Source organism: Lepidochelys kempii, chromosome 13 (assembly GCF_965140285.1).
Source record: "Lepidochelys kempii isolate rLepKem1 chromosome 13, rLepKem1.hap1, whole genome shotgun sequence".
NCBI lineage: Eukaryota > Metazoa > Chordata > Testudines > Cheloniidae > Lepidochelys > Lepidochelys kempii.
This window is the reverse complement of record NC_136392.1, coordinates 16100169-16117911: the sequence shown is the minus strand read 5'-3', so window position 1 is coordinate 16117911 and position 17743 is coordinate 16100169. Positions and strand designations below refer to the sequence as shown.

The 17743-nt window shown below is 44.3% G+C and overlaps 1 protein-coding gene across 3 annotated transcripts in view; it reads left to right on the top strand.

Annotated features, from left to right (window-relative positions):
* The first annotated feature begins 2587 nt into the window (after positions 1-2587).
* BCAS4 (breast carcinoma amplified sequence 4) overlaps positions 2588-17743 on the top strand; it is a 100050-nt gene continuing 84894 nt past the window's right edge. The window contains exons 1-2 of one of the 3 annotated variants that reach the window (XR_013634506.1): positions 2588-3485; positions 14449-14520. Coding sequence is in view for 2 of the 3 variants with exons in the window: in XM_073309417.2 (XP_073165518.1) it covers positions 3354-3485; positions 14449-14520 (204 nt within the window). In the remaining variant the exon portion in view is untranslated. The remainder of the gene's footprint in view (positions 3486-14448; positions 14521-17743) is intronic. The other 2 variants (XM_073309417.2, XM_073309418.2) reach the window with 2 other exon arrangements.

The window sequence follows — 17743 nt, the reverse complement described above, 5'->3', positions numbered from 1 at the left end:
TTTAGGAGGACCCTACATATGGTGAACTTGAAGTACAATGCAGAGATGAATTCTGGGGGTGGGGGTATTCTCCCCTTGGTACTAAGTTTGACATTTGGATTTTTAAATATTGTAAAAGCATACAAAGCAATGTGGATGGTCACTTATTGTATGCTTCTAATCTAAATTAGTGGTGATCCCTGGTTGCCAGAATGGTTGGTTAGTGTGCTGACTCAGTCAATATTTCTTCTTATATGCATAAAACTGAACTTAAAGCTAGGCCAGTTAGGTGTTGTTTTCTTTCATTAAAAGTAAAGTTCCTGGAAGTTATAAATGAAGATCTGTTAGGTAAACTGATTAGATGATCTTATCAATGCATGACTGTTTCCTACAGTTGACTGTCAAGTGTGTTTGTTCAGTGTGGCTTCAATTTCCCTTGGGGGACTACTCCACAATCTAATAGATGTCACTATTAATAACCTTTTTCTTATACTCGGCCTAACTGTTTTTCTTTTTAATTTCCTTCCTATTTTCCCTCTAAGCACTTCCTCCTCCTCCTCCTATCTTATATATGCGCCTATGACACAAAGCTACTTAAAGACTGAATCTGTGAGATTCACAGGAGAGGGGGAAAAAGGTATTTCCTTCGGTGTTTTTTAAAGCTTCTCACTTAACAGTTCCAAATCTCAGCCAAAGTTGACAGAATCAGGCTTGGACAAGTACACGCACAAGTAACTGCTGCCCATAGTTTCCCCATTTCACAGAGCTGCTGCCTTTATAAAAGGGATCTTTTCTTGTTTTTTGTGTGTGTGTGTGTGTGTGCAACAATGCAAGTTAACTGCAGGCTTAAAAGAAATTCTCTTATACTGGTCCTCACTGTGATGTAAGAGTGAAGAATGGGTGCTTTGGGACTTAAAACACAGGTCTGAGACTCAGGAGATATGGGTTCTAGTTTGGTTCTATCATTGACTTTCTGTGACCTTTGACAACTCACTTACCTATGAAGTGCCTCAGTTTCCCTATCTGTATATTTAGCTTAATATTGCTCTACTTTGGAGGGTTTTATTAGGCAGCCCACCTGCATACGCTGTCTGCACAATCTTTTGAGATCCTGGAAGGGATCATACTATAAATGTGTGTTAGTGTTCAATTTAGTTTCCTGTTATATTGCTTTATGCCAGTTTATAGTGTGTGCATGTTAAATTTGATCAGACAGTATATCTGTAGGGGGTCATGGAATTCATAGCCTTATGTTGGCATTTTAATAATTACACCTCACAAAGTGTTACAAATATTAACTGAATGCTGATAGTACTCCTCTGTGGTAGACAACATCCCCTTTTCTCAGGTGAGGAAACTGAAACAACAGGTTAAGGAGCAGCTGTAAAGAAGGGCTGCTTTTGAAAATGACTTGCTTAAGGGCATGCAGAGATGGTGGTGGGGCAGGGATTAGAGTGTGGACTATTTTAACTCCTCCGTACTCCAGGCCACATTATACTATTAAAAAGCAGAGATACTATTAGAAAAATAGGATTACATTTTGAAGAAAAATACTAGGAAGGAAATGGTGTTTGTGCCTTGTGCTAACACAAGAAATACTGTAAAAAGAAGAGTACTTGTGGCACCTTAGAGACTAACAAATGTATTTGAGTGTGAGCTACAGCTCGCTTCATCGGATGCATCCGATGAAGTGAGCTGTAGCTCACACTCAAATACATTTGTTAGTCTCTAAGGTGCCACAAGTACTCCTTTTCTTTTTACGGATACAGACTAAAAGGGCTGCTATTCTGAAATGAGAAATACTGTGTTAGTTATCCACATTCCACTAGAGCAAGAAATTCTGCAACAAAGTTATGTGGCAACTTCTTTAGTCTTAAGAATCAAATTACTTTGAAGAAAGCAGTTTAACTCTTATCAGAAGAAGGGTTTTCTGTATGATGCCCAATTAAATGTCTTGTTCTATGAGTCATGGGTTGGATAGCCTTGCAAAGAAGTAGTGGATTTTCACCTTCTCCCCGGCAAACACCATTAGAGCTGGCTGAACGTTTTCTATTGAAATATTTTTGACAAAAAATTATTCTTTCTACACAACAGAAATGTTAATGAAATGTCCCTTGCTGGGGGGGGGTTGGTTGCTAAAACAGCCTTTAACACATATTTTATACCTCTCCATACTCTAATCATCTTTAACATAAAGCCAGCCACCCTATACCTTAGATGTATCAGGTATGTTGAGTCTGGTCTTTCCAGATGTGTGCGTCGTCTTAACTGGAAAGTTGGGAGTGAATCTTTAGGAAGGCTGTCCTGTCTCCTGCGGGGTTGCTATGCCTTGGAGTTAAAGAAGGGTGAATCCTCCCCCACACTCAAACTGGCTGAGCCCAGGGCCTTCCCCTAGCTCAGTTTTCCTGAAGTTGTAATTTCACTGCTTCTCCAGCCCGCGGCCGCAGCGCCTTCTCCCAGGTGGACGAGCGCTGAATGTCTAACGTAACCAGGCAAGGAGAAGAGCCAACCTCCCTCCCTCCCTCCGCTGCCGCGTCATGCTTTTACACGGCAACAGATCTGCCAGCGGGGCAGCCCCAGCTCCGAAAGCGGCTGGTCCCCGCTCTCCCTCCGAACGAGCCGGGCTCGGAGACGCTCGGCTCCAGGGCAAGGCCCATTCTTGCTGTAGCAACGGGCGGGGCAGATGCCCCCGGGTCTGTTGCAGGGGACTGGGTGATAGCTAGGGGCGGGCTGGGCACCGGGGGCTCCCCGGCGGGGTGGGGGGAGCTCCCCTTTATAGGAACAATTAACCAAGGTTTCCAACCCCCAGCCTGGGGGTGGGGGGGGAGCGCTCCCGGGGCTGCAGCAGGAGGGCGGCGGCGGCAAAGCACCACCCCACCCCCTGTGCCGGAGGCTGCCGCGTGGGCGGCCCCCCTCAGCCACGCGCGGCTGCACGGAACGAGCTGCCCCGCCACGGGAGAGGGGCGGGCGTCGGCTGCGGCTGCTGCCGCCAGGGCTGCCCTAGGAGCAGAGCCGCGGCCCAGCCGGGGGGTCCCCACCGAGCCCCCGCGCGGGGCGGGAAGCGCCCCCCAGCGGCCGGCAAGGCGGGAGGGCGGCGCGTTCGCGTTCGCCGGGGCCCAGCTCCAGGCCTGAGGGCAGTCGGCCTCCTGCCCCCGGGGGCAGCGCAGCGCAGCCGGCGGCCCCCGTTCCCGCTTCGCCCCGCTAGGTGGCGCCCCGAGCTCGGTTGCCGGGCGCCAGAGCGGCCGCAGCGGGAGGCTGCCCCGTTAGCTCGGCTGTAGCTGCCGGGCGCATCCGGGCAGCCGGGCTGGGGGAAGCGCTCGGGCGGCGCTCGCTGGGCAGCCGCCGGGCCTGGGCCGGGAGGAGCCGGGGCTGCCATGAGCGCAGGCGGGGGCCGGGAGGAGGGAGCCGCCGCGATGCTGCAGCTGCTCCGCGAGCAACCGGAGCCCCAGGCGGAGGAGAGCGGGGCTGAGCGCTTCGCCCTCTGCCTGCCCCCTGGGGAGGAGGAGGTAGGCGCGGGCCGGCCGGTCGCAGCGGGGCGCGGAGGCAGTGGGGGCGTTAGCTTGCGGGGGTCCCTGGCAGCCTGGGGGCACTAGGGGGCTGGGTGGCGTGTGTGGGGCGTGGGGGGGGAAGGTTCCCCTGGTGCTCGGGGAGGATGTTGCGGGCACGTCCCTGCCTTTTCTTTGCCCCCCACTTTCAGCGGAGGGAGGGGAATAGCTCGCTCTGCGGCAGGCGTGGGAGGAGCGGAGGTGACTGAGGGTCGCTCCCCTCTGACCTGTAGCTCGCTCCCGCCCGATAGCGGGTGTGGATGTGATAAGGGGTGACTCTCTTCTGTGCCTTGGCGCCGGACCTTGTCCCCAGGCCAGGCAAGATGGTTAAACTTGTCCCCTGACGTGGGAAAATTCCCCCTGGATCATTGCTGCTCCTCCTATGCCAGCTCCTCTTCCTCGCCCCTTTGTTGGCAGTACAGTTCCCTGCTTATTTATTATCTAGGTCAGAGGTAGTGGTGTGGAGCCAGGTGATTCTTTAGGCTGCTCTAATTGTTCAAACGCTTCCCAAGCCAGAAAGTGTAGTATCCCCTGTCACCTCCCCTGTGTGCGTTTGTTTCAACCCCTGCCTTCCCCTCCCCTCCTCCTGCTCATCCCCTTTCATCTCCCCATGTGTTTTTCTCTGTACTGTGCATTTAACCAGGCTACTTAGCTGAGCCCACAGCTTTGAGATCTTTCCCCCCTGTACCTACTCAAGGTGTAAATCCATGCAGTTTCCCTGTCACCAAGATCCCCAAAGAATTTCCACACTCATTGTACCATTGAGACCAGTTATCAGATCCAGAATTTGATTAGCTGAATTCTTCAAAGCTGTTTAAGTGGACCAGGGGCAAGCATATTTTTAATAATACAACCTATAAACAAGAGTGGAGGGAATTTTGCCTAAAATGCAAAATGAGAAGTTCTGAAACTTGACTAGCTATCCACTTTTGGTGTTTTGTGCTATCAGACTCAGATTTAGAGCCATTTGTTATAGAAATAAGTTTTATTGCAGTGTTACTTAGAGTGTAAACTCTTTGGAGCAGGAACTCCATCTTTATCTGTCTTGCAACATAAGTAAATATATACATAATATAATAAATATAAACATAAACAACATAAGTAATACATAATAATATGTAAGACTAGAACAGGGGTTCTCAAATGTCATTGCGCCGTGATCCCCTTCTGACAACAAAAATTGTTACATGACCCCAGGAGGGGGAACTGAAGCCTGAGCCTGCCCAAGCCCTGCCACCCTGGGGGGAGGGGGCGGGGTGTCAAAGCCAAAGCCCCACTGCTCTGTGGGAGAAGGAGCCAAAGCCTAAGGGCTTCAGCCTCTGGCAGGGGCCTATAATCTGGGCCCCACTGCCCAAGGCTGAAGCCCTTAGGCTTCAGCCCAGACAGTGGGGCTCAGGCTTTGGCCTCGGTCCCTGGCCCCAGCAAGTCTAAACCAGCCCTGGTGACCCCATTAAAACAGGGTTGTGACCCACTTTGGGGTCCCAATCCACACTCTGAGAACCGCTGGACTATAATATTCACTATCCCACATTGAAATTGGCTACATCTTCCAAGTTGCAGCTGAGCACCCAGCCTGTTTGATCCTATAGGAATATTAAAAAACAACATATGAACTTTGTTATTTGTAACTTTCCGTCCTGCCTCTCCATGTGAAATTAACCACTTTTTTTAACACTGTTCTCTGTTTGCTCTTGCACACCCTTGTATCCTGTTCAATATAGATGATATGACAGAATAATCCAATCTCTATTTACAAATTAACTATGGCATGTGTGGGATATTCTTAAATGTTTCTTTCCAGGGGGCCTGCCCTTGCTAGCTCAGCTCTATGCTCTATCATCATCAGCAGCAAGAATTGAATTTAAACTTAAAACACCCAGTAAACACCAGCAACCATCTAAAACTCATGCTACTACTTATTAAAAAAATTAGAAGGAAAAGTTAATGTACAACATATGCAATCTTCTTCATGGAGAAGATATCTTTAAATTATGTTCATTGACTGGTCATGATAATTGAAACTTCTGAGGCTGGATGAAGAACGAACCTATAGAAGCATGACAAAGGCATTGTGGAGTCCAGAAGAACATTTAACAAACTCAAAGTTACATCACAGTCTAAGTTGTGACTGCTAGGCCCATGCTCCATGGGAGTAAATAACTTTATCTGGTCCAAATATATCCTCTAGAGTTGCAAGAGACTCTGATTTATTTTTTGTTTTGATCTAAAGATATCTATTTGTCTCATTTACAAAATTCCGTGCTCTTGTTTCCTGTTATGTTTTGAATGTTTCCCCTCTCCCTCTCTACTGTTTTCTTCTTGTAATATCCTGAACCTGACATTGGAGGGCATCTTACTGAAGAATCAGTTAATTTCAAGAAATATTGGAATGTTTCTGTGTGCACTTGCAGTATTTTTTAGAGATGTGTAGTTCTTCAGTTCAATTATTTTGAAGAGTCATCTGTTTCATTTGGTCTCCATTAACTTCCCAGGGAGTCCTTCAGGTTCTGACAAAGGAAGTTTAACTTTTGAGTGGGAGATAAGAGCTTGGAGGAAAACCTTGTAGAAGAAACTTGATATTGTTTCTTAATATTCCCTATTGTAAATTAATATTAGTGATATTGCCTGCTGTAACAAATTAACATGGCACTTTACTTACATTCCCTGCCCTGAAATGGTTACAGGCTAAGATACACCAGATCCAGGACAGCAGTTTGTGTAAAGGAGGGAGTGGTTACTGGTGTGGAGAGTAAGGAAGGTAGGTTTCCTGAAGAGGAGTGTTTTAAAGAAGAGATAGAGAGGACTCTTGAAGCACAAGAACTAGAAAATGGCGCAGGGATGAATAGGGGCATAATGTTGAACCTGGGAGTAAATGAATGATGCTAAGGCAGGTCTGAGATTATATAGGACTTTGAAGGAGAGGAGGAGGAGTTTGAACTTGGTGTGGTGAGAAACAGGAAGCCAGTGCAGGGGTTCACAGGGGAGTGGTAAGAGAGGAAAGTGGCTTTAAATAGGTGGGAGAAGGGCAGAGAAGAGAGAACCAAGTTGCAGAAAATGTGGCAGGCCTTGTGTTGTGGTCAGTGGTTTTGCATGAAGGAATAAACAGAAAGGAAAACTCTCAAGGCCAGACCCCACATGTATTTTTTTCATCTTAAGTTGAGAAGTGAAATAGTGATTGTTTTCATTTCACTTTTATTTCTTTACAACAAAAAGCATTGAGAACTTCAGAGGTCTTTATTAATTAAACACTTCAAGTTAAATATGACTGCAGTCCCAAAAGGGGACAGAGGCGGACTAATGCCAACCTGAACTGGTGCTCTTGGTGCCTTAAAGGATCAAATGCCACCCTGTGTTGTTTTCATAGCTCTGAAATTTTCTGAGTGGGTTTTCTCTCAGACCCTTAATGCTGAGATGCTTCAGGTGTCTGTCATATAAATGTGATAATTTCTGTAATCACCTGAAAGGAGCTTGTTGCAGTCTGCTCAGTAAGTGCTTAATTACAGGTGATTGAAAACGAGTGTGATTTATGCTGCAGTTTGTTATAGGCCCCTCTGAGCCTTTACAGAAAGTGCAGTAAATACATAATTAGGGGCTCAGTCTACTTTTCCCTGTTTTCACAATTGCTATGAAACAGTTGAACACATGCAGCTGAGTCCAGTGTAAAAACAGGATGTTGGCTTTGTCTAAGCCTGCTTTGCCATCCCATTGGGGTATTTTAAAAAGACAGTGTCAAGTAATCTCTTAGAGTTTTTATCTCTTCTCTTTTTTTTATTTTTATTATGCCCTCATATGGAGTGCACAATGGTAACTAATGCTTCCAACAGTAAAGCATTAAATAATGTCAGTCTGGCTGGAATTGGCTTAAGCTATTTTTTAATGAACATAAACATCACTCCTGTCCTGTATCCTTTCTTATTCCAGTCCTTGTGACCAAAGACTGCCGATCATGGGAGGGTTAGTGATGTTGACAAATGCCCTCTCCTTGTGTGCCTGGTAGACTTTGGGCTGGTCTACATGACCTCTTAAGTCGATGTAATTTACGTTGCTCAGGGGGTGGGAAAAGACACCACCCTGAGCAACGTAAATTCCATTGACTTAAGCGCTGTCCAAACCATGCTAGGTCGGCGGGAGACGCTTTCCCGCCGACATAGCTTCTGTTTCTCGCAGAGGTGGAGTCATTCTTCAACAGATGCGCTACAGCGGTGCAGAGGCGCCTGTGTAGCACGGTAGTGTAGACATGCCCTTAGTCAAAGCAGGACAGGAGCCAAATGCAGTTTCAGTCCATGGATGCAGCTTCCACTGAAGTTGGTGGAATGACACATACTTTGCTTTCGCTGTGTCTCAGTTGCTAGTGTGTTAATCATTACTGCTTATACTGTAAAATGTACTGTTTGCAAAAAGGCTAGAAATTGTGTGGCCCCATCATTCCTGGTAAGCTATAACTTGATGCATGCTGGGAAAAATAGCTGAGTGTGACTTTTTTGAATCCCTTACAGGGCTTCAGTACAAGAAACAAAAATTCTCAGGAATTAAACGCACACACATATCCACATGCTAAACGTGTCCTTTAGTAGTGTGAGCTCACGGGGAACAGTTGTAGTCTTTATTTGAAGAAAGTAAATTGTGTTTTTTTCCCCCAGCAGTGGTCTTCTCCAGTGCTATCATGTACAGTGCCTGCCAAGGGGGAACATTTCTCCCCTCTCTTCTGGAATAGGGAGTAGGGACTCAGGTTCCACCTCATTGTGGTAAAAGTTATAAGTATGCTAGGGAATTGCACTTACCTTCTGATGGACATGATGGGCCAGATCATCAGCAGGTGTAAATTGACATAGCTCCCCTGACATAATTATGCCAGTTTACAACAGCTGAAAATCTGTTCTGGTAAGTCTTAGAGAGATAAGATGGGTGGGGTAATATTTTTTATTGGACCAATTTCTGTTGGGGTGAGAAACAAGCTTTCAAGCCACACACAGAGCTCTTTTTCAGGGCTACACTGCATACTGATAAGTCTTGTTAAGTTGGAATCTTCACCATGATTCTTCAAAGAGTCCACAGGGCTGTGACGACTCTTGGAGAGTCTCCTCCTATCGAAAAGGGAAGGAGACAGAGGGTGTAGTATATTAATATTTTTAATCTCTGTCTGCAGCTGGACAGAAGATCCTTCTGATTGAGACAACTACCATTTAGACATTTAGGGCCAGGTTTTAGCATTCTGTGGGCAAAACTTGTATGTGCAAATAGCGTGATAGCCTATGCTATCAGAGACTTCACACACAGTTCAGGAAATCTAGGCCTTGATGCGTGACTATAATTAAATGGCTACTTGATGTTACGTGACTGTGTCACAGATTTACAAGTAGTAACTATAAGCGCACACTCGGTAATGGCTCAAACAGATGATTTATCTATTTGCATGTGCAATTGTCATCCACAACCATGCAAATCACATTAGGAAATAAAGTGTACAAATCTGCAAGTGCATTTCTGAGACTTCCTGCCCATATTTATGTGTGCATGTAGATAGGGCCATGTGATATTAATGGGAGTTATGCACTTAAATCTTTCCTACTGTGCTTTGAAAATGCAGGGTGCCTCTCTCATGAATCAAGTTATTAGCTTATGAGGAGAGAGAGCTTTTGCTGCTGGCAGTGCTGCAAGGCTGTGGAATGGTAAAGCTCCATTCTGTAATCTTGTATATCTTCCTCAAAATTCCCTCCTGAATTTGGATTCCATGATCTTTATTACTGGTGGCACTTTCTCAAGTGGATAAAAAACAGCTTGGTTTCCAGACACCAGGTGAAGCCTGTAAGTGCTGAGACTTAGAAAATTTCTGCCCTGACTTGTAAACTGAGCAAATCTGATCATTAAATAAATTGGTGAGGAAAAAGTATTTAGAGCATTCAAGATGCTGTTGTTATTGTATTATTTTATATATTATATGTTTATATTGCAGTAATACCTAGAGGCCTTGATCAGAATCAGGACCCCTTTGTCCTAGGTGCTGTACAAGCACAGAAGACGACATCGTTTCAGGCCCAAAGTAAAGTGTTTGCCACCTAAGAAGGCAAGCAATATACAGAGGGTGAAGGAGGGATGCAATCAAACATACGGGCTTATGTGTACATTTGCTTTTTATATATAAATACGTAAATATTGTTTGTCTCCAACTGCCTCTAGATGTCATTAGCCAGCTGGCTACTTGTCTCCTTTGTACAGGCACTCTTCTGACTGTTGCTGAGGCTTTCTAAAGATAGCCAAATTTCCTTCCATTCTTCCTTCCTGTTACAGTGCTTGGTCTATGAAGGAGGTGGAAACTCTAGGGACAAGGTTAAGCATATCAAAGACCTATAAAAAAAAATGGGGATATTTGCATCTCATTTATTGTGGCCTTTAAACTTTAGCCTTCCCTTCAAAGCAGTAACATCTTAAGAATAAAGCAATTGTAGAACCTACAAGATGCATCTAACAAAAGAAACACGTGATCTTATTAGTAGCACGAGTCCTGCTTGTTTTCCCTGGCCTTGCTTGCCAAATGCTTATCTTCTGTTGTCATGCAATCTGGTCTTCTTCCTGTTGAAGTCCTTGGCAAAACTTCCACTGATGCCAATGGGAGGGGAATCAGAGCCCTTAGAAAGTAAGCTAAAGTAGGGATTCTGTCTCTCCTTTGCCAGGCCTGTTTATGGTGTTGTATGAGCAATACACTTATTTCATAGAATTGTGGAAACGTAAGGCTGGAAGAGACCTAACAAGTCATTATGTCCAGCCTATGCTGAGGCAGGACCAGATAAACCTAGATCATGCCTGACGGATGTTTGTCCAACCTGTTCTTAAAAACCTACAATGATGAGGATTCCGCAACCTCCCTTGAAAGTCTATTCCAGAACTTAACTATCCCTACAGTTAGAAAGTTTTTCCTAATATCTAACCTAAATCTCCCTTGCTGCAGATTAAGCCCATTACTTCTTGTCCTACCTTCAATTGTTCTCCATGTCTACTGATCACAGTCTTCTTTATAATAGCCCTTAACATATCTGAAGATTGTTATCAGGTCCTCTCTCAGTTGTCTTTTCTCAGACTAAACATGCTCAGGTTTTTTTTTTTAAACCTTGCCTCATTGGTTAGTGAAATAAAACTAATAAGTTTTTGGCGGAACTTCATATACAATATCTGACCAAGAATCCACACCACTCAGTAAATGGTACATATATATTTCCTGTGCAAACACACACTGCATCCAGTCCCCCCTCTGGTAATATTGCCATGGCTGAGTTCTTTTGCCAAAGCTTTGGTCTCACCAGCTAGGTAGATGTATGAGTCTTAGATTCCTTTCATAAACTTGAGCAGGTGCCTGAGATGTCTCCTGCTGGTTTAGTACCACAGACTCACTGCGTGCTCTAAGGCAAGTCATTCTGCTACTCTGTGGCTCAGTTTAACCATCTGTAAAATGGAGGTGGTGTTTGAAGCTTAGTTTCTTAATGTTTGCAAAGAGTGAAATGTCACTGAGGTGCAAAATATTAGCACTATTAATACATGTGTTTGCAGGTTAAATTGATCTTGTTCCATTTGTGCAGTTTATTGTGGTGTTGCTGCTCTTGTGAAAACAGATGTCCGGTAACGGATTATGTCCTGCCTCCATGTGTTTGGTGCCTTGTTCTGCTCGTCCCCTCCACCCATTTTGTGATTTCATGGTTTTCCCTTCCTGGCCTCTGAGTGTTGCTCTCCTGAACTTTTCCCCTCCTACTCCTCCTTAGCTGCAGTTGCTGCCCTTGCATTCCATCCAGACTGCGTTCTCTTTCCTTAGCCACTGATCTGCTCCTGCCTTCTGTAGTAATCTTGCTGTAGCTGCGTAAAGACATCTCATTAGTTCACGGGTTCTCAGATGGGGGGGGGGAGGGTCGGGTCATGACACCCTATCCTTTCCTTGTTGCTAAATTGGAGGGGTCCTGCTATAGAATAGGTTGAGAAATACTGCAATAGTATTTATTTGCTTTATTAATTATGTCTTTTGCAATAGTGCCTAGGAGCCCCAGTCATGGGAAGTGAATTTACCTTACACACTTTTAGTTTTTAGTGTGAATGGGGTCAAAATCTTTAATCCAGAGTGTGTTGTAATTTTCTGCTGCTAAGATTATACAGTTGACCTTTTCTCTTTGGCTCATCCACATGTGCAACGAGCGAGCTGGTGCTGCCTAAATATCATCCTCACTACATAAGAAGCAAGTTTCCTATCCATGTCTGGATATCACTCAAACTATTCATTCACAAGTATTTTAAACAATGTGAATCTTTGTTCACTGGGGTGAAATGCAGATACCCCCTTCCTTCCCAACCCTTGGGGTTTAGGAGGCGATAGAATCCAGTCCCTACAACCTGCAAGAAGGCTGTAGTCTGGAATAGTGTCCACAGTTTACAAGGAGGGTTGTTCCACTGAATGCATGTAGTCCTGTGGTCTCTCCTTGGGCTACTTCCAGTGGCAGCCCTTCCCCGAGTACTGAGAATGCAGAGTTGATGTTTGTGCAGTGCTTGTCTTTCCTTTCTTCCTCTCCCCCACGCTTCTGGCATTAGGCTTTCCCCCTTCCTTCCATGTAATCTTATCACTGTTGGTGCAGGACTTGTCTCCTCTGCAACTCCTGACATCTGGAACAGACTCCCTGCCTCACTGTGCTGCTGTGACTGTTTCACTATCAATCTCAACTGCAAATTGCTTTTATGCTTCTGAAGTCCTTTGACCCTTTGCTGGGATATTGAGTCTAACTATGTGAAGTATTTCGATTGTATTGTTTGTACAAATGACACTTTGCAAAGTAAAACTGGATGATGAATTGCATGGCATGGAACCCACCTTCAGTCCATTCAAAACATAACCTCCAAGATCATCTTCCTTGCCTATTTCCTTGACCACATCACACCCTTTCATTGGCACCTGCTCCTCCACTGTATCAAGTTCAAGCTACTGTATTTTATTCTATTAATAAAAACAAAGTTTGTACTCCACCAAGCTGTGCATAAGCCCTCACTAAGAAACGTCATTGTTATTACCCCATCCCTCCTCCTCCAACCCCCTCTCTTCCATCTTGTACCTTTCCTTTATTATGTAACATCTGATATTAGCATGTAAGCTCCCTGGGACAGGGATTTTCTTATCTGTATTGGGAGGCACTGGTACCCTGCTGAGTGCTGTATTGATATCTACCCAATCTAAAGCGCATTTTGGCAACTTAGATTCATCTTCTTTTATCCAGGCAAAATAATAGTAAATTTAGGATAAAAGCTGAAGAAATCATTGTTAGTATGAGTTGGAATGATGAAGGACCTTACTTAGACACCTTTACTCTTGTTTCTCTCTTTAGTTGGCTTTCTCAATGAACATTTAAGCAAACTAACCTTAACAAATGGGATAATTTCCCTTTGATCTGTAAAACTTTCTTCAGTTGCAGTATTTTCATGCTGTGGATTGTGTGGGGAGAGCTGAGGCCAAGTTAGAAATCACGTGTTCACTGCATGTCCCAGTCAGAGGCAGAAGGTTGGATCCAGGATTCAAAAACTGATTAAAGTTGAGGGACAAATTATACTGTAAATATACCTTTTCTGTTTACAATCTCTCTATTTTTAATATCCCAATGATTTAATTTATTTTTGAAAATATGACCAGAATGAATTTTCAGGCTATGGATAGTTCTGTCTGCCTTATAGGTCACACCACTTTACTGAGATCTTCTATTATCACAGCTTTTTACTGCCAGATTTCCTATAAATAGCAACAATTCGGCAGGTTTCCTGTCTCTCTGCAGACAGAGGGTATGTTGAAGGTCTTTGCTTCAGACAGCCACACGTGCAACTCTTCTGTTGAGATCTGCAGTATTTCTGAATTTTTGCTTCATCCTTGATAAATTTATGAGAAAACAGTAAAGCGACCCTCCCGAAAAATTTATTCCAAGAATTTTTGGCTTTTCTTCAAGTGAGTTGTGCATTAATATATTCAAAGTGTTTTTTTCTAGGTATGTTGTAGGTCTTTTAATGGATTTAAAAAAAAATTCTGTCAGTAAAAATAACATGGGCTATAACAGGTGTTTTGAGTTTTAAATCACACTTTGGTATTATTTGTGTCCAAGTGTTAGTGGTGGTTTTGGAATGGAATGATTTATTCTCTCTTTGAAACACAGGCAGAGCTTTTAAACAGTAAGGGCTGTTCCTGCAACGAGCCATCTCTGGGTGAACTGCCATTAAAATCAAGTGGGGTGATACAGAGAACTTATTGCAGGTTCAGGACCTTAAAACACCTATTACATGTGCAATGGAGACATCTTAGATAGTGGTGTACCCAGAAGATGCCAGGCTTGGAAGAGAATCTGGCTGATTGCAGTGTTGCCAGCTCTTATGTCATTATCTCAAGTCTTTTTATTTTTGGAGCTTTTCATGAAGCCCCAGTTCCTGGAATCTTGTTATATAAGAGATCTTACTTTTTTTTTTATAAATGAAAGTCAAGGTAAGTATCAGGCCCTCCTGACTGAGGAAGTAAGTTTTTGAAAACATGAAACCCAAAAGCTCAAAAAGTGGATTATAAAAAGAACCTAAAATTATTTAAAATCTCATGATTTTTAGAACAATCCCATGATTTTGGGCACCCAACTCATGATTTTTGAACTCTTGGATTTGGCTATACTGTGGTTGCTTGAAAATTCCTCAGGTTGACCTAGATTCTGTATTTCCGAGCAGGAAAGAACGATGTACCATATCTTATGGATAACCTGAAATCAAAACACTTCCTTCCATTCCCAGACTTAGCTTTTGACAAATAAACATACTTTTGATCAAAACAGGATTTGGCTCACATTGTTGTTCATTCTGAGAAGGCTGCGCTGCCTTTAATTCACAGAAGCAACTAAATACATACGTATGTACATATAATATATTTGTTTTTCAGGTAAAAGAAGTGGAAGAAACCATAGAAGAGATGTTAATACGGCTGGATGAGTTCTGTGGCATGACTGATGTGGTATGTGTTTAGCTTATAACTCTGATTCATCCCTACTGACACTATTATCAGCTCTCTCCAGTAGGTTTCTGAGGAGGCCATGTTGGTAGTGATTTGAAACCATGCAGTTCAAACAGGGCAGCAGTCAGCAGTGGGGAGGGGAAAAAAACACACACAAGTATTTCCTGAGGCAGCCATCTTGATAACTCTTCCATCCCCTGAGATGGTTTTATTACACAAAGCAGTGACGGTTGAGCCACAAGGTGGCAGTCTCGTGCATTAATATTTAAGACCCTAGAATGGAGCACTATATTTAACTTTCACAAGCTCCATACAGTTCACTGTACAAGCATCTAGGAGATCTCCTGATCTGCTGTTCTTTGTACACGTGAAAGCACAACACGCATAACTTTTACTTTTTGCTTTTTTTTTTTTTAGTCCTTTCCCCAGCTTGGTTAGTATCATGCTATATTTTCCCCTCTAGATATAGTAAAATAAACCCTAATGACATACCGGAGAATTGAATGGGTTTTTTTCAGAAGACTTTATTTCTCTTGGGAAGCTTCCCTTTATTTAAGAGGAGTTTTATGGAAAATTCTTCAAAGACTCCATGCTCTAGTAGTGTCTCAATATTTGGATCACTTCCAGGGCGTGGTACCAGGCTGGCTCATGTGGGCATCATTTATTTAATATTATTACTTTTTGCATTGTGGTAGCAGCTAGAGGCCCTGGAGGCCTGGTTTTGTGCTAGGTGCTGCACAGACATAACAAAACCAATCCCTGCTCCAAAGAGCTTGCCGTCCACGTGTAAGGTGAGAGACAACAGGGATGGGTGCAACAGACAAACTGGGGGAGCGCAAAGTAACACAGGGGTGATTATGCTTGTGTGATGAGCAGCAGTTGTACCATACAAGCTCCCCAGTGATTGTCAGTCCCTAATCATTTGTGATGAACTTGAGAACAGCAGGAGAATGGATGAGATACAGTTGGACCAAGGAACGATATTGCTTTGCTGCTCTGTGGTCTCCTACACAGAGAGATCCAGCTGCATGCAGGCTAATTGGAGGTGGTGTTCACGATAAAGAAAATGTCATTTTTCAGACAACTTTACCTCTTCCTTCCTCCCCCTAATGTGGAAGAGTTCAAACTGGCTAGGGCAATCCAAAGCTACAGCGTGCGTCTTCCTTACACATTAGAGGGTAGGACACTATTTCAGGGGTTCTCTTACAGTTTCATAGTGTGGACCATGTCTGAATAGAGGGATTGTCTTCCTTCCTGTTCCCTAATATGCACACCATCTCCCCATCTGTTAGCAGCCACACACATTCCTCCTCCCTACTCACTTGCACTACTGCATACATCCCTGTGGCAATTACATCAGTTGTTTACATGGGAAAGCGATATTGAGTAAGTATTAAATGTACCTGCTGGTGTTTTTATATCAAATGAAATGAAGGACAACCAAAGAAATAGTCCATCTCTCATCTGGATTTGTCCTATGGGGGATTTTCATTAAAGCTTCTGTAAGCATTGGGTCCTTCTGCCTGTTGGTCAGGAGCACACCTGACGCTGTTGGCTGCATCCTGTAGGAAATCATAGCTTCCTCAGGTGAGGGGTCTGTGAGCTTTCAGAGCTCCCATGAGACTTTCTGTCTTTCCAACCTCCTCTACAGCAAACACTAACCTAGTTTCCATGTTTCATCTTTGCTTTACTCATGAAAACATTTTTCCACAACCTGCAGGCTATGAATAATTAGCTTGTATACAGATGATTGACCTTATCTGGGAATATCAAAGAGCACTTCATGTGCTGGTTTTGTGCCTTGCAATGCAGTACCTGCAGTGACAGGTTCCTTGCAACTGCACATTAAACGGTGTCTGAGAATCTGATATCATGTAATCTTTGGATTGACTCCAATTTTTGTATTTAACAATAATTTGGCCTTTTGACATGCCAACAAGAGGCAAGGGGAATTTTTTGTGTGTTTCAATCAGGTGTTCCATAAAGCATTTACATAAGGGTAATTTTTTTTTCTGCTTTGAGCATGCTGCTTGTCCTCACCAGTAAGTGCTCTTGACACACAGGTTCTAATAGTAAAGTAGTACGAGGCGTGGATCCAGCCATAGGAAGACGTAGTGTATGAGAGCTTCCATGTTCGGACCACAGATGGTGTACCTTGGGAGGTATAGTACTTTAACCAAGAAAATGGAACTCTTCTGTTTATCTGTAGAACAGGTAACATGGGCAGAGCAGCGTTCTCATAACAACATTTTTGGTGGCCTGAGAGTGTGGCCAGTCTCTCTATCCTTGCCTCCTGTGGCCCTTCAGCGAGAACCTGCCTCAGGGATGGTGGGTCGGGAACTCGCCGGACACCTGTGGAGTCCCAGGCTCCCGGTGCCCTGGCCAAGCAGGAGCGGGAGAGCTGCCCTGGGGAGCATCCCAACAACCAAATACCATCGCCGCCTCCGGCGCTGTGCACACTAGCCCCACGTGTCTCCAGAGGTGCTACCTGGAGCCCCCGAGGAGGCTGCGTGGTACAGGGCACCGATCCCTGCTGGCAGTGACAGCACAAACACCAATGCAGCACATCTCGCTGCCCTTGGTAACAGCTATTTAAGAGCAACAGCTGGGTGCTGCAGGGAGAGGCTGCCACTTTGTGGCCCCCCCCGCTCCCCCACCAATCTCCACCCATGCTTCGGAGGCTGTCGTGGCAGCAAAAACAATCTGCTGGTGGCCGCAGTTGAGAAACGCACGTTTCATTGTTCTTCAGCTCTGCCTTGAACACATCGCGGTGGAGGGTTAGACAGTGTTTGGCCTCCCTCGGAGACTGCCAGCATGGGTGCCAATTGTGGAGCTGTTTTTTCAAATGTAGCACATGGACTTGGACCTAGCAAATTAATTTCACAAAAGCCACTAATTTCACAGCAAGCCAAGTATAATTAACAAGTTCTGAGCTGGTCCAGATTTGAATTAGTGAAATGTTGATATCCTATAAACAATCTAATTCTACTCTTTTCATTTTCTTCTTCTCATTGCTGGGGTCTTTATACTTGCTGCTCTTCTCTCCTCTTAAAAACAACCCCTCTGCCCCACTACCTACTAGCTTAGTCAGATGTGAAAATTCACAACTTTGCTCTGATTTCTAATCCGTGAAGGGAATGCATGGACATCTGGACATCTCTGCTGGTGTAATCTCTTGTAATGGGATATTTCCCATCAAGTAGAATATCTATTACGGTCCTCC